At 35.3% G+C, this 13467-nt stretch overlaps 1 protein-coding gene across 1 annotated transcript; it reads left to right on the top strand.

Annotated features, from left to right (window-relative positions):
* Positions 1-1962: 1962 nt before the first annotated feature.
* Positions 1963-13156, top strand: LOC107731401 (aconitate hydratase, mitochondrial-like). Its single transcript, XM_016542462.1, has 17 exons — positions 1963-2054; positions 4122-4264; positions 4465-4723; positions 5059-5151; positions 5582-5740; positions 5859-6009; positions 7126-7230; positions 7321-7412; positions 7518-7623; positions 7738-7895; positions 8017-8090; positions 8672-8783; positions 8905-9183; positions 9255-9446; positions 9557-9689; positions 9770-9891; positions 11778-13156. Exons 1-17 carry the CDS (start codon positions 2019-2021, stop codon positions 11910-11912), a joined length of 2349 nt encoding a protein of 782 aa, XP_016397948.1. The 5' UTR covers positions 1963-2018; the 3' UTR covers positions 11913-13156.
* The last annotated feature ends 311 nt before the right edge of the window (positions 13157-13467 follow it).

The following is a 13467-nucleotide window of genomic DNA, read 5'->3' as shown; positions in this document are numbered from 1 at the left end:
CACAATAGCGGCTACAGCACCTTCAGCACTTGGACCCTAAAAACAAAACAGCAGAAGGTAAAAAATAGATGAGGACAACACTGCCCTACAACTACAGCTGACACTGTAAACAAACGACTAAGTGTGTTTCCATCTGTTGCTACAACACTTAACCAGGAGTTTCTCTGAATAAATATCTGTTTAAGCCATTAACTGTACTAATGATGACTATAAATGTGTTTGTTAAACAAATGTATCAAATAGGTATTAAACTTAGATCTAGATTTAGAGTTTAATACCTAATATATAGAAAATCTTACCAACTCCAGCCTGTTTCCTGCAAAAAAATCAAATCTGGGTGATGTTTTGCCATTATGAAAGAACGAACGCAGCCAGTTAGCAAGACACTGGGCAATTTCCAAGCAAACAGTCATAAAGAAGTCATGCTTGTCATAAAGAAGACGTTTGTAACGCACTTAGCAAAGTGAGCAGTCAAAGACAACGTCATTTTAATAGATGTTATCCCATAGGTCTAAATGCAACCATTAGTAGAATTCATACTGTTTGTGATACATGTACTTTTTGCAACATATAAGAAGATATTGAAAAATTAAATTTTCTATTTAATTTTGGATTGATTTTTATAATGGTCATGACTAAAAAATTAACAAAACTCTAAATGTAGACATTTTTCTTTATTTTCAAAACCCACATTTTTTCCCCTGAAAAACAAAACTATGTTCTTTTGATTATTTAATTCGTTTTTTTTTTATTCACAAGACTCGAATAACTCAGAAGAAACCCTAATAATTTGTAATCGCCTACTGATCTCACAGTATACTTTGAAACACTTTCAAACAAGACAACATAAAACAAGTTTATAAAAACAATAGAAACTCTAAAGCGTTTCAGATTTATGAAACTACCCACATTTTACACAGTACTTTGTATTTTCTTTAGTTTTAAAAAAAAATATATATGTATATTTTATTTATTTTTACATATATGTGCATTTTATATTTTTGTTGTTCTTTACGGCCCCAACGATGACCTCCGAACTTCCTTTTTCTGATGTTTTGGATTGAAGGCTCCTCAGCATCTTAGTGCCACCTACTGGACACAGTACAACATGACCATATATGACAAATGTGCCTCACATTACATTTTTAGGGCAGGCGATAAAAAAAAAGAAAAACATGAAAGGCAAAGGTGTACTACTAAAGACATCAGACACGTGTTTCATGGCGAAAACTTATCCAAACAAGGCCAATAAAATGATATAAACTGGAAAACGTATGGAAACCTTTTTATCGTATGCAATTGTATAAACTCTCTAGAAACAGAGTGCACATTTTTGTCTGTGAAAAATAATCTAGGTATAATGTTGACTTTGCAAATAAAAAATTAACATATAGGCCTATAAAACACTTTCTATATTAGGCTTTTTGTAACGAGTCTCTTTAATACAGTCTCTTAAACTAATCAAAAATAGGAAGAATACTTCTATTGTTCAGTATGGCAACATTTTACATTAAGGTTCCATTAGCTAACATTGCACTGAGCAATGCATTTGTTACGGTATTTATTAATCTTTGTTAATGTTATTTAATAAAAATACAACTCAATGTTAGTTGATGGTCCATTAAATAATATTAATAAATACAAAATGTATCAGTAAATGTTGAACTTAACATTTTAATGAACTAAGATTAATTAATGCAGTAGTATTTTTCATTTTCATAACAAGTTGGCACATAAATAGAAATTGAATGTTTGTGTCATTTTAGACAAGGTCCTAAAAGCAAGACATGAACACCTGGACAAAATTATTACTAGAATTGACCAGTAATGTTTTTCACCCTGTGTGTTGACATGTTTTGTGTTAAAAAAAATAATGAGGGAAAAATGTGAGCATCTTAAATTGCTGGTCTTTTAAAACTAGACACAATTAGATCCAACCATTTCAACATCCTTCCAAGACAATGAGCTCTTATACCCGCGCGTCATCTTCTAGCGTCACATCTTTGTCAGTGAACAAAATGGCAACCTACTGCTTAACCGTTGCCCGGCTTCAGGTACATGAAAATCTACATTTTATATTGTCACCACGCATGGTTTGCATTTGCTAATTCGTGTATGAATGCCATTCAGAGCTGTGCTTGAGAGTTTGAGGTGCACAGATTGAGTGAACTGACCGTTTCCGTGCTGGAATCTGCTCGCGAAGTGTTCACAGGTCATTGCGGCCAAGGATGTCATAGCAGACGCGAGGATGGCGTGTAATCTTTATTTCCAGCTGTTTGATACAGGACAGCCGAAGCACGAAAGCAGAAATACTTATAACTGTATTATCGATTCAGCTATTGTGGATTTTTCATGGATTGGCTATTAGGTTTTAGTCGCAAGGTGAACACAAGGTTAACGGCGCAGTGAGGATAACGGTGCTGCCGATGTAACGTTTAAACGACAGCGTTACTAACACGACAACGATATATCTACAAAACCAAATGTTAATATTTTATCTGTAACGTTATCGCATATTTATACGTATTTCAGAATTATCGTAGCTTCACACCTGAGGTTTGCTTATACTGAGCAAGTGAGCAGCTGTGATTTCACAATATGAATTACACCTGTTGTTTTTAATATGAGCCTACAAAACATAGGCTACATTACCGGTCAAAAGTTTGGGATCAGTAAGACTTGTAATGTTTATTAAAGAAGTCCCTTATGCTCATCAAGGCTGCATTTATTTGATCAAAAATACAGAAAAAAAACAGTAATCTTGCAAAATGTTACCAAAATAATGGTTTCTATTTTAATATACATTAAAATCTAATTAATTTCTGTGATGCCCGTTCAAAAGTTTGGGATCAGTAAGATTTGTAATGTTTTTTTAAATAAGTCCCTTATGCTCATCAAGGCTGCATTTATTTGATCAAAAATACAGAAAAAAAACAGTAATCTTGCAAAATGTTACCAAAATAATGGTTTCTATTTTAATATACATTAAAATCTAATTAATTTCTGTGATGCAAAGCTGAATTTCCATCAGCCATTACTCCAGTATAAAGTGTCACATGATCCTTCAGAAATCATTCAAATATGCTGATTATTAGAATTAACGATGTTGGCAACAGTTGTGCTGGCAAATATTTTTTGGGAAACTGCGATACTTTTTTCAGGATTCTGTGATGAATAAAAAGTTAAAAAGAACAGCATTTATTCAAAATATAAATCTTTTCTAACAATATAATTTTTTGCTATTATATTTATAAAAGAATCCTGAAAAAAGTATCACAGGTTCCAAAAAAATATTAAGCAGCACAACAGTTTCCAGCACTGATAATAAATCAGCATATTAGAATGATTTCTGAAGGATCATGTGACACTGAAGACTGGTGCTGAAAATTCAGCTTTGCATCACAGAAATAAATTAGATTTTAATGTATTTTAAAATAGAAAAACGGTATTTTACATCATAATAATATTTCACAATATTAAATTTTTCCTGTATTTTTGATCAAATAAATGCAGCCTTGATGAGCATAAGAAACTCCTGTAAAAAACATTAAAAATCGTTCTGATCCCAAACTTTTGACCGGTAGTGTATGTAGGCAGTATGAATAATTGCAGCAGCATTTTCGTGTCCACAACAAATGGGGTTGAAAAAAAATACTTCCGATAACCTTGATACTGTCATGTTTTTATCATGAGACACCACAGGTATGGCAATATATTGTAGACAAGATTGACTACATGTACGTTTAATTGCTGTGTATAACAACAATTTAAAGAACGCTAATAATATAGTGTTCTCACTGTCATGTGAAACCTTAAAATATTAGGGAATTTTACAACTCATTTCCAGACCTGAAGAAGGCATGGGAAAAAATGCCCTGAAGTCATAAACGTCTCTCTAGAAAATATAGATTATTATATTTATGCTGTGCTCAAAATAATTTAATCCAATATAATTTCCTCGTTAAGAGAGCAGTGTCTATTAAAAAAAAAAACTGAAAAAATAATGGGAAATTATGGGTCAAAGGTGTTGGAACCCTGTTTATAATCTAGTTGTTTACTATATGATTTCTCAGTTTGTGCTCCAGTTTTTTGTGTATTGATTCTCTATTTGTTTATTTCAGCTTGTTTTGGGTCAGGGTGCCCGACGCTTTCATGTGGCGGCGTCTCTCAATGCAAAGGCCAAGGTGGCTATGAGCCGCTTTGAGCCAAACTCTTCCATCAACTATGACAAGCTTCGCTCAAATATTGACATTGTGCGCAAAAGGTCAGATAGCATTACAGTATTTTACACTTAATTTTATTTGTTTCTGCCCTCCTTATCTTTTGTAAGGGTGACTCAGTTGCTATTTTTTATTCTTACAGAAAAAATATACTTTTAACTTTTTTGCTGCACTTTGTTAGTTTTTAAAAATATAAGTCTTGTGAGTTTTTCCAAGTATTTACATGTGAAATCGCATCCTCCAGACTCAACCGGCCACTCACTCTGTCAGAAAAAATCGTCTATGGCCATCTGGATAACCCGGCTGGACAGGAAATCGTTCGAGGACGCACATACTTGCGTCTGAGACCCGATCGAGTTGCTATGCAAGATGCAACAGCACAAATGGCCATGCTGCAGTTCATCAGCAGTGGACTTCCAAAAGTGGCAGTGCCATCCACTATCCACTGTGACCATCTTATCGAGGCCCAGACCGGAGGAGCCCAAGATCTACAGAGGGCAAAGGTGAATAATTCTATATAGTGATGTTGTTGAAAGGCTACCATGTGCATATGATTGTTCTGGATATGTCTCAAGACTAAGATTAGGCTCAAAATTTAGTTTGAAGATGACGTTTGTACTGTATGAACGAAAGTATCCACTGTGACCATCTTATCGAGGCCCAGACCGGAGGAGCCCAAGATCTACAGAGGGCAAAGGTGAATAATGCTATATAGTGATGTTGTTGAAAGGCTACCATGTGCATATGATTGTTCTGGATATGTCTCAAGACTAAGATTAGGCTTACTTTTATTCTTCACTGATGCATTATTTCATTCCTTTTCCCCGCTGTGAACCAGGAAATTAATCAAGAGGTTTACAACTTTCTCGCCAGTGCTGGGGCTAAATATGGTGTTGGCTTTTGGAAACCAGGCTCTGGGATCATCCATCAGGTACTGTAGAAAAAACCTTTTGACTTTGTCATCCAGTATGGGTTTTATTTTATATTATATTATATTATATTATATTATATTAGTTTGCATAATGTTAACATTGTTATATTATATTACATTGTTATTTTATATTATATTATATTACATTGTTATATTAATTATATTATTAGTAGAATTATTGCAATAGTAATTTTTCTTTACATTATTTTATATATAATTTAAATCATTAAAAACAATTTTAAATTATATGTATTTTCATTCATGATGGCACTCTTATTACATTGGGAAATAAAATCGATTTTTCGATTTTTTTCTTTTTTTTTTTAAAATCACAGTATGCAGTGTGTATTTGTTAGTAAAACAATATAGATTTTTTTTACTCTCTCTCTCTTTTTTTTTTTTTTTTTTTTTTTTTTTTTTTTTTTTTTAGATTATCTTGGAGAACTACGCGTACCCTGGAGTGATGTTGATTGGTACAGACTCTCACACCCCTAATGGTGGTGGTCTGGGCTGCATCTGCATTGGAGTTGGTGGAGCTGATGCTGTTGATGTCATGGCAGGAATCCCCTGGGAGCTGAAGTGTCCAAACGTGAGCTGCTATTGCCACTTTATTTGTTATGGATATGTTTGTATTCATTTAAACTTAACATTTGCTATCTAAAATTAGGAAAATGGAAGTGTTTATAGGTTATATCTGCTTTTTCCAGGTCATCGGTGTGAAATTGACAGGCACATTATCTGGCTGGACCTCACCAAAGGATGTCATCCTTAAAGTGGCTGGTATTTTGACAGTGAAGGGTGGCACTGGTGCCATTGTGGAGTACCACGGCCCTGGTGTGGACTCTATCTCCTGCACAGGTGAAAACTTGCTTAAGCAATATTTGGACTGGGTTAATTTTCTAAAAGGATGTTTGAGTATATCATCATGTCATTTAATACATCATCATTCATATCAACATCATGAAACCCATTGAAGTAAACAAATTATGTGATTAAGTTAGTTACAGTGGTGGACGAAGTGTAGTGAAGTAAAAAGTACAATCTTATGCTTTGGAATGTAGTAAAGTAAAAGTTACTCACAAAAAAACTACTCCAGTAAAGTACAGATACTTGAAAATGTACTTAAGTACAGTAACGAAGTAAAACTACTCCGTTACTGTCCACCACTGGTTAGTTAAGGTTCATATCTGTAGCTGCTACTACAGTGACCATTTTGAGCTATTTTGGGATTGAACTTTCCTCCTTTATTTTGGTTAGATTAAATGCTAGCAGTACTTGTGACTTTAAACTGAAAGTTTACATCCATAATGAAAGGTCTAAATGCATAATTATAGTGCAACAGGGCATGCAATGAGAAATTTAGCTTTAGTTACGGTATTCAAAGAAGGTCTTAATGAATGGGAAGTGTTCAGACGTTATTGTCCAGATGGAATTATATTTCTTAGAGGATGGTAGTTAGCTGACAAACAGTACATAATTTGCTTCGTAATTTTTACAGAGGTTGAGTGAGGAGAAACAGCCATGTTGAATACAGATGGGATTGAAATCACTTGTAAATCTGTGAAACTCACATGTACAAAGTCCAATATGAGTGTTTATAGTTTCCCTAATGTGCTGCCCTGTACACTACATGACTGAAATTCATGAATTGCTGTTCTTTTAACACTTCACAACTGTTGTCAGCGATGGCAGTTCCAGTCAAAACACATTTCACTGTACAGGACTTGGATAGTTGACAGGTTTAGATATTTAACCTGCTAAATATCTCTCGGGCATTGCCACTTCTTTCAGATCACATGTCTTAGATAATGCAAACATAGCGATCATCACTTATGTGAAAAACTCACCAGTTTGGCTTCAATTTTGAGTCAGCAAGTGGAAAATCAGGGCTAAAATTGTGTGTGGGCAAGGCAACATGGATGTGTTATGTCAATCATTATAAAAAATTAAAATGTTTTTGGGTTTTCTAATAAGGAATGGCCACCATCTGTAATATGGGTGCTGAAATTGGAGCTACAACTTCTGTATTCCCTTACAACCACCGAATGAGGACATACTTGGAGAAGACGGGTCGTGGAGGTAAGCAGCAGAGAAAGACTCCTATTAATAGATAATTTAGCTCATTGCTAAAAAAAAAGTTTGGCCTCTCTTTCCATTTATCCCTCACAGAAATTGCTGCTCAAGCAAATGAGAACCAAGATCTGCTGGTACCTGACTCGGGTTGTCATTATGACCAGATAATTGAGATTAATCTAAGTGAGGTAAGAGCAGGTCAATTAGGGTAAGTTAGCTGAATGTATCTTACAGTTACAATAAAGTGTCAATGATTAATACACTCCAGCATGTTTTATAATACTCCCTTACAGCTGAAGCCTCACATCAATGGCCCATTTACTCCTGACCTGGCCCACCCTGTTTCAGACATCGGCTCTGTTGCTGAGAAGAATGGCTGGCCCCTGGACGTTAAAGTTGGTCAGTGATTTAGCATCCACTTCATTTTAATGGTCATTTCTAGACTTTTTATGGTCATTATTCACTAAAATGTCTCCCTTTCATTAATACACTCCCTTTACCTGAACATTACAGGTCTGATTGGAAGCTGTACCAACTCCAGTTATGAGGACATGGGCAGAGCTGCCTCCTTAGCCAAACAAGCACTTGACAAAGGACTCAAATGCAAAGCCCAGTTCACAGTCACCCCTGGGTCTGAGCAGATTCGTGCCACAATTGAGCGAGATGGCTATGTAAGTCTGAGTTGGAGAGCCCTGGGATTTTATTATTCAGGATAGTTTCATTGACAGTGTGTAGATCCCAATTACTTGATTGTTCTGCATTGAACAATTGAATGTGTTTCTTTACCTGCAGGCAAAACTGTTGAGGGATGTCGGTGGAGTTGTCCTGGCTAACGCCTGTGGACCCTGCATCGGTCAGTGGGACAGGTAAAGTATTGGTCATTGTAGAAACTGTGATGCATTCATTTTTTTCAAGATTCTTTGATGCTTTTGATTCTGTGCTTATAAAGTTCAAAAGAACAGCATTTATTTGAAAGATTTTTTGTACATTATAAATATCTGTAGTGTCACTTTTATTAATCAAGAATACATAAAATTGATCAAAACTATTAATTTCTTTTTAAAAAAGCAACAAAAAAAAAAGACTTACATACCCCAAGTTTTTTTTTTTGTAAATATGAAATGCTTAACAATGTAATTTGTAAGGAAACGTGCAGTCAGAAATGTACTGAAATGTGCAACTGACTACATTTTTCCAGTCAATACAGGGGTACTTGCTAAAATAAATGGGTATAAAATTGTATTATGTGAAGAGAGAGATGGTGCTCAGTCACACAAGAGATGTAAAACTAATAAAATTAGAGGCCTGGGACAACAGTCATACATTTATACAAAACTATTTGACCTCAATTCCATGATTGACCAATCAGAATCAAGTAGTTCAAAGAACTGTGTAATAAGACTATGTAATAAAGCCATATCATAAACCAATCAAATCTTTCTTGCAGACGTGATGTTAAGAAGGGAGAAAAGAACACAATTGTTACATCATTCAACAGAAATTTTACAGCCAGAAACGACGCTAACCCTGCCACTCATGCTTTTGTCACTTCCCCAGAGGTACTTGCAGTTGATCTGTTTTTAAATGTGCCACACTCTTTGAATGTTTTGCTAAATCCCTTTTTGCTCTCTTGCAAATGTATTTATTCTCTCCTCCTTAATATCATTTGTTGTCTTGTAGATTGTCACAGCCCTTGCCATCGCAGGCACACTGAAGTTCAACCCTGAGACTGACTTCCTCACAGCCCCCAACGGAGAAAAGTTTAAACTGGTGCCGCCCACAGGAGATGAGCTTCCTGCCTGTGATTTTGACCCAGGTCAGGACACCTACCAGCACCCACCAGCTGATGGGTCTGGCCTGAGAGTAGATGTCAACCCTCAGAGCAACCGTCTGCAGCTGCTTGAGCCTTTTGACAGATGGAATGGAAACGACCTTGAGGACCTCCAAGTGCTCATCAAGGTAAGTTTTAGTCATGGATGTTTAAATTTTGGTTTTTAGTATACCTCTGAATAATGTAACTCTAATGTCAGGTGAAAGGAAAGTGCACCACCGACCACATCAGCGCTGCCGGACCTTGGCTGAAGTTCCGTGGCCACCTTGATAATATTTCCAATAACCTGCTCATTGGTGCAGTTAATACTGAGAACGATGCTGTCAATAAAATTCGCAACCATCTGACTGGAGAGTTTGGTGGTGTCCCTGATGTTGCCCGCTATTACAAAGTAAGAGCTAGCTCTTTCTGTTCTTTATTTTTGTGCACTGTATCATTATGTTTTCTGCCTACTGAAAGCATTTGTATTCATACCGGTTTCCTTTAATATCCCACTTGCAGAAGCACAATGTTTCATGGGTAGTTGGGGGAGATGAGAACTATGGTGAGGGTTCCAGCAGAGAGCACGCTGCTCTGGAGCCCAGACATTTAGGAGGGAGGGCCATTATTGTGAAGAGCTTTGCTAGAATCCATGGTGAGTGTGAAATATCCCCCCCCTAAAGCTAAGCATCATTAAGCAGATGATTTTAATTCATCTGTCTTGTCTGTCAACAGAAACTAATTTGAAGAAACAGGGCCTGCTGCCCCTCACCTTCTCCAACCCCGCTGATTATGACAAAATCCGCCCAGATGATAAAATCTCCATTGTAGGGCTTAAGAGCTTTGCCCCTGGAAAGGTAAGAGCTATTGTTAAATCAGAATCAGAAGAGCTTTATTACCAAGTATGTTTACACACACAAGAAATCTGACTTGACGACAGGAGCTTCCAGTGTAGAAGAAAGTACAAACATAGTGCAGATATACATGATAGTGCAGACATACATAGGAATAACACAGTAGGGATGTAATATAAAACTAATATAAAAAATAAAAAAATCGTGATTCTAGTTTAGTAGTCTAGTGTAGTTTGAGTAATATATATGTGACCCTGGAGCACAAAACCAGTCTTAAGTCGCTGGGGTATATTTGTAGCAATAGCCAAAAATACATTGTATGGGTCAAAATTATAGATTTTTCTTTTATGCCAAAAATCATTAGGATATTAAGTAAAGATCATGTTCCATGAAGATATTTTGTAACTTTCCTACTGTAAATATATTAAAACTTAATTTTTGGTTAGTAGTACTCATAGCTAAGAATTCATTTGGACAACTTTAAATGCGATTTTCTCAATATTTAGATTTTTTTTGCACCCTCAGTTTCCAGATTGTATTTCGGCCAAATATTATCCTATCCTAACAAACCATACACCAATGGAAAGCTTATTTATTCAGCTTTCATGTGATGTATAAATCTCAATTTTGAAAAATTTACCCTTATGACCAGGGTCACAATGTATCATGATATAGTTGTTTTTGCGTTGAATAAGGTCTTTATGATATCAACATTTTTGATACCATAAAGATTTCGTAATTTTTGTCACCAGTGTCAATATCACAAAAAACAAATACTAGCCTAAATAAAAAATAAAAAATTTCAAGTAAAAAAAGACAAGTAAACAGTCAGCGATTAAATAAGAATATTAAACCAATTACAAGCAATACGACAAAAAACTACAGTAGGACAAATAAATAATAAATGCTACATACATTGTATAAAGTAATCAAATGTATAAAAACACTGCATATTCTTCACTGTGTAAATTAAATATATATTTCTTCTTATTAAAGTTACAAAAGTGATTTAGTTAAGAGCAGTGAGAGATTTTCTCTCTTTTGTTGTTTGATTAACATGAATGACAGACAGCAGGAATATTAGACTGCTGTCACTTTAAGAGCTGCCCGGATCCAATATACTGTTACACGTTTACTTTCTCCAGTGTTTGCTTTCACTTAAGACCTAAATTACTGTGTGAGCGTATAACCGCGATAGAGACGATAGTCCAAAATCTCCACCTTTTGACAAATTTCTACTGGTTAATCGTGTCTACCAGTGTATCGCCTAGGATGGATATATATATATATATATAGAGAGAGAGAGAGAGATGTAAATGAATACAGTAGACTTTTGTGGCTTATTAAGCATGATATAATAGAATAAGGAGCTCATACTCGGGGAGGGAAAAACACCTCATTATTCAGAGGCCCAAACTGAGCAAAAATATTCAGTTTGGTGCAGTTGTTGATATTTATATGGTCAAAAAGATGAAATTTTGTAGCCTGTAATGCAAATCAATTAGATCTTTATAACAGTATTTTTCTTACAAAAGTATAAACTATCCATGCCCTCTGATTGACAATGTATTAACATAAGTTTTGATCATGTTGATATATTAGAGGCCTTAGAAATGTGTTTGTTTGACATGTTCATGGTCATGATTGATTCCAAGTATAATGGTCAATGGCCACATGAAATGCAAGGTTTTTTTTTTTTTTTGGTAAGTGTTCTTTATTTTTAACTTTTTAAAGTTGTGATTTTAATTAGCTTTAATCAACTTACCTTACCCCTGTAGTTCCCCTAAGAACCCAGTTTGGGAAACCCTGCTGTAATTGTTTGCTTTGTAACAACCTTTCCTAATATTCTCAGTAATTTCCATAATAATTGTAATTTATTGTTCTGTTAGCCCCTCAAGGCCGTCATCAAGCACAGTGATGGAAGCTCAGAAACCATTGAGCTGAACCACACCTTCAACGAAACCCAGAGCGAATGGTTCCAGGCTGGCTCCGCCCTCAACAGAATGAAGGAGCTGCAGAAATGAGCGTGATTGGCTACAAATATACATATTTGGGAGGGGAAGGGGTTATTCTTCAAACAGTAGGATTGGTATGTGTATGAAAGGTTTAAATACTCATGTAATTATGAACTGAAGTATACGCAGTACATAAAATACATTTTAAAACTGTGTTGCATAGACAAGTCATGTCAATACTGTTCAAAGCTATATAATACATTGCAGGGCAGATAAAAGGTATTACATTTAGCAACTGTAATGCTTAAAAATTTCAAGTTGGGTCTGTGTGTATTACAGAATGGATAATTTAAAAAAAATGTTAGCCTACAAAAGATGCTAGGAGCATGCTTGTTAGCGGGAGACCAGAGTTTAATTCATAAAATCATCCAAATATGTGTTCAGGCAACTGTTGATGATTAATTTCTGCTCTGTGTAATGTTACACTGAACTGTAATGAGAGCTGCTTGTGAATTTTCTGTCCTGTAATCAGCTCTATTAATGGAATATCTTTTACTTCACATGATTTTTTTTAGCAGAGATTATTAACCATTCATAATAATTGTTATTATTCAGGCAAGCTTGAAACCTGACCGGTTATTGTTCATGTAGCTATGCTTACTGTGAGCCAGAGTGACTTGTCTATGCCTATTCTTCAAATCTTGGCAGATCTTGTCATCCTCACCACCACGATCAAATGTGTCTGGTTCTGAGTGCACCACAGGTCAAGTTTATAAACGTTTTAAACAGAATGTTCATTTATAAACGTGCAAAGAATCTCCAATGTGCATTATCTTAAGTGTTTTGGATGAGTTATTGAGTAATGGATCAGTAATCAGACCTCCAACCTCTTGAGCATTTTTCCTGTATATTTGAGTGCCCTTTTTTGTAGGGTTGTATTTTTGTTTTCTCCTTTGAAACAGAGCCATGCCCATGTCAAAGCAGTGACGTCAGTCACTCTGATCAGCAGACTATAGCAACTGCTTTCAAGATGCCAAGCAGTAAATGACTAGCTTTGTCTGACTCAACACGCTCATGCTCATCAGATGAAATTTTACTGTTGTATGAATGCTAGCCAGTGCAGTAAATGTAAAGAATACTGTCTGGGTGTATTTGCAGCTCTGTGAAAGAAATAATGGGTTTTGAGCTGCTTGTAACGCCCCACAAACACATCCTCTTGATTATAATGCCATTATTTTCATGCTCTTTTTTTCGTTCTTGAGAAAATGAATGCTGATTGGTCACAGTGGGTTATAAAATAAAAGTCAAATAATTCTCTCCTTCTTTTCTTCTGTATTAGACTTCAAGAAAATTGAGTACAAAAGCACGTTTGCTTTTTTCCCCTCAACCTTTTTATATTGTATTGTACACACTATATTGGTACACAATATATAATATATAGTTAAATATAGCAGGGGTTTTCATTCTTTTAGATGTCGCAGTCAGACCCCCAAATATGATCATTCTTCTACGAGAGACTCCCATCCTTAAATTTACAATCAACTATATATTTCTTGAATGTATAAAGATTACATTTATACTGTGAAAAAAAATTATATTAGAGATGTGTATAATATTATTTGTA

Source organism: Sinocyclocheilus rhinocerous, unplaced genomic scaffold, assembly GCF_001515625.1.
Source record: "Sinocyclocheilus rhinocerous isolate Xijiao unplaced genomic scaffold, SAMN03320098_v1.1 scaffold1390, whole genome shotgun sequence".
Taxonomy (NCBI): Eukaryota; Metazoa; Chordata; class Actinopteri; order Cypriniformes; family Cyprinidae; genus Sinocyclocheilus; species Sinocyclocheilus rhinocerous.
This window is presented reverse-complemented; position numbering and strand designations above follow the sequence as displayed.

Excerpts from the sequence above, each read along its gene's own strand:
- LOC107731401 (XM_016542462.1), top strand. The coding sequence starts at position 2,019 with ATGGCAACCTACTGCTTAACCGTTGCCCGGCTTCAG. Across the intron at positions 5,152-5,581 it reads GCTCTGGGATCATCCATCAG|ATTATCTTGGAGAACTACGC; the intron begins GTACTGTAGAAA and ends TTTTTTTTTTAG. Across the intron at positions 7,896-8,016 it reads CAATTGAGCGAGATGGCTAT|GCAAAACTGTTGAGGGATGT; the intron begins GTAAGTCTGAGT and ends CTTTACCTGCAG.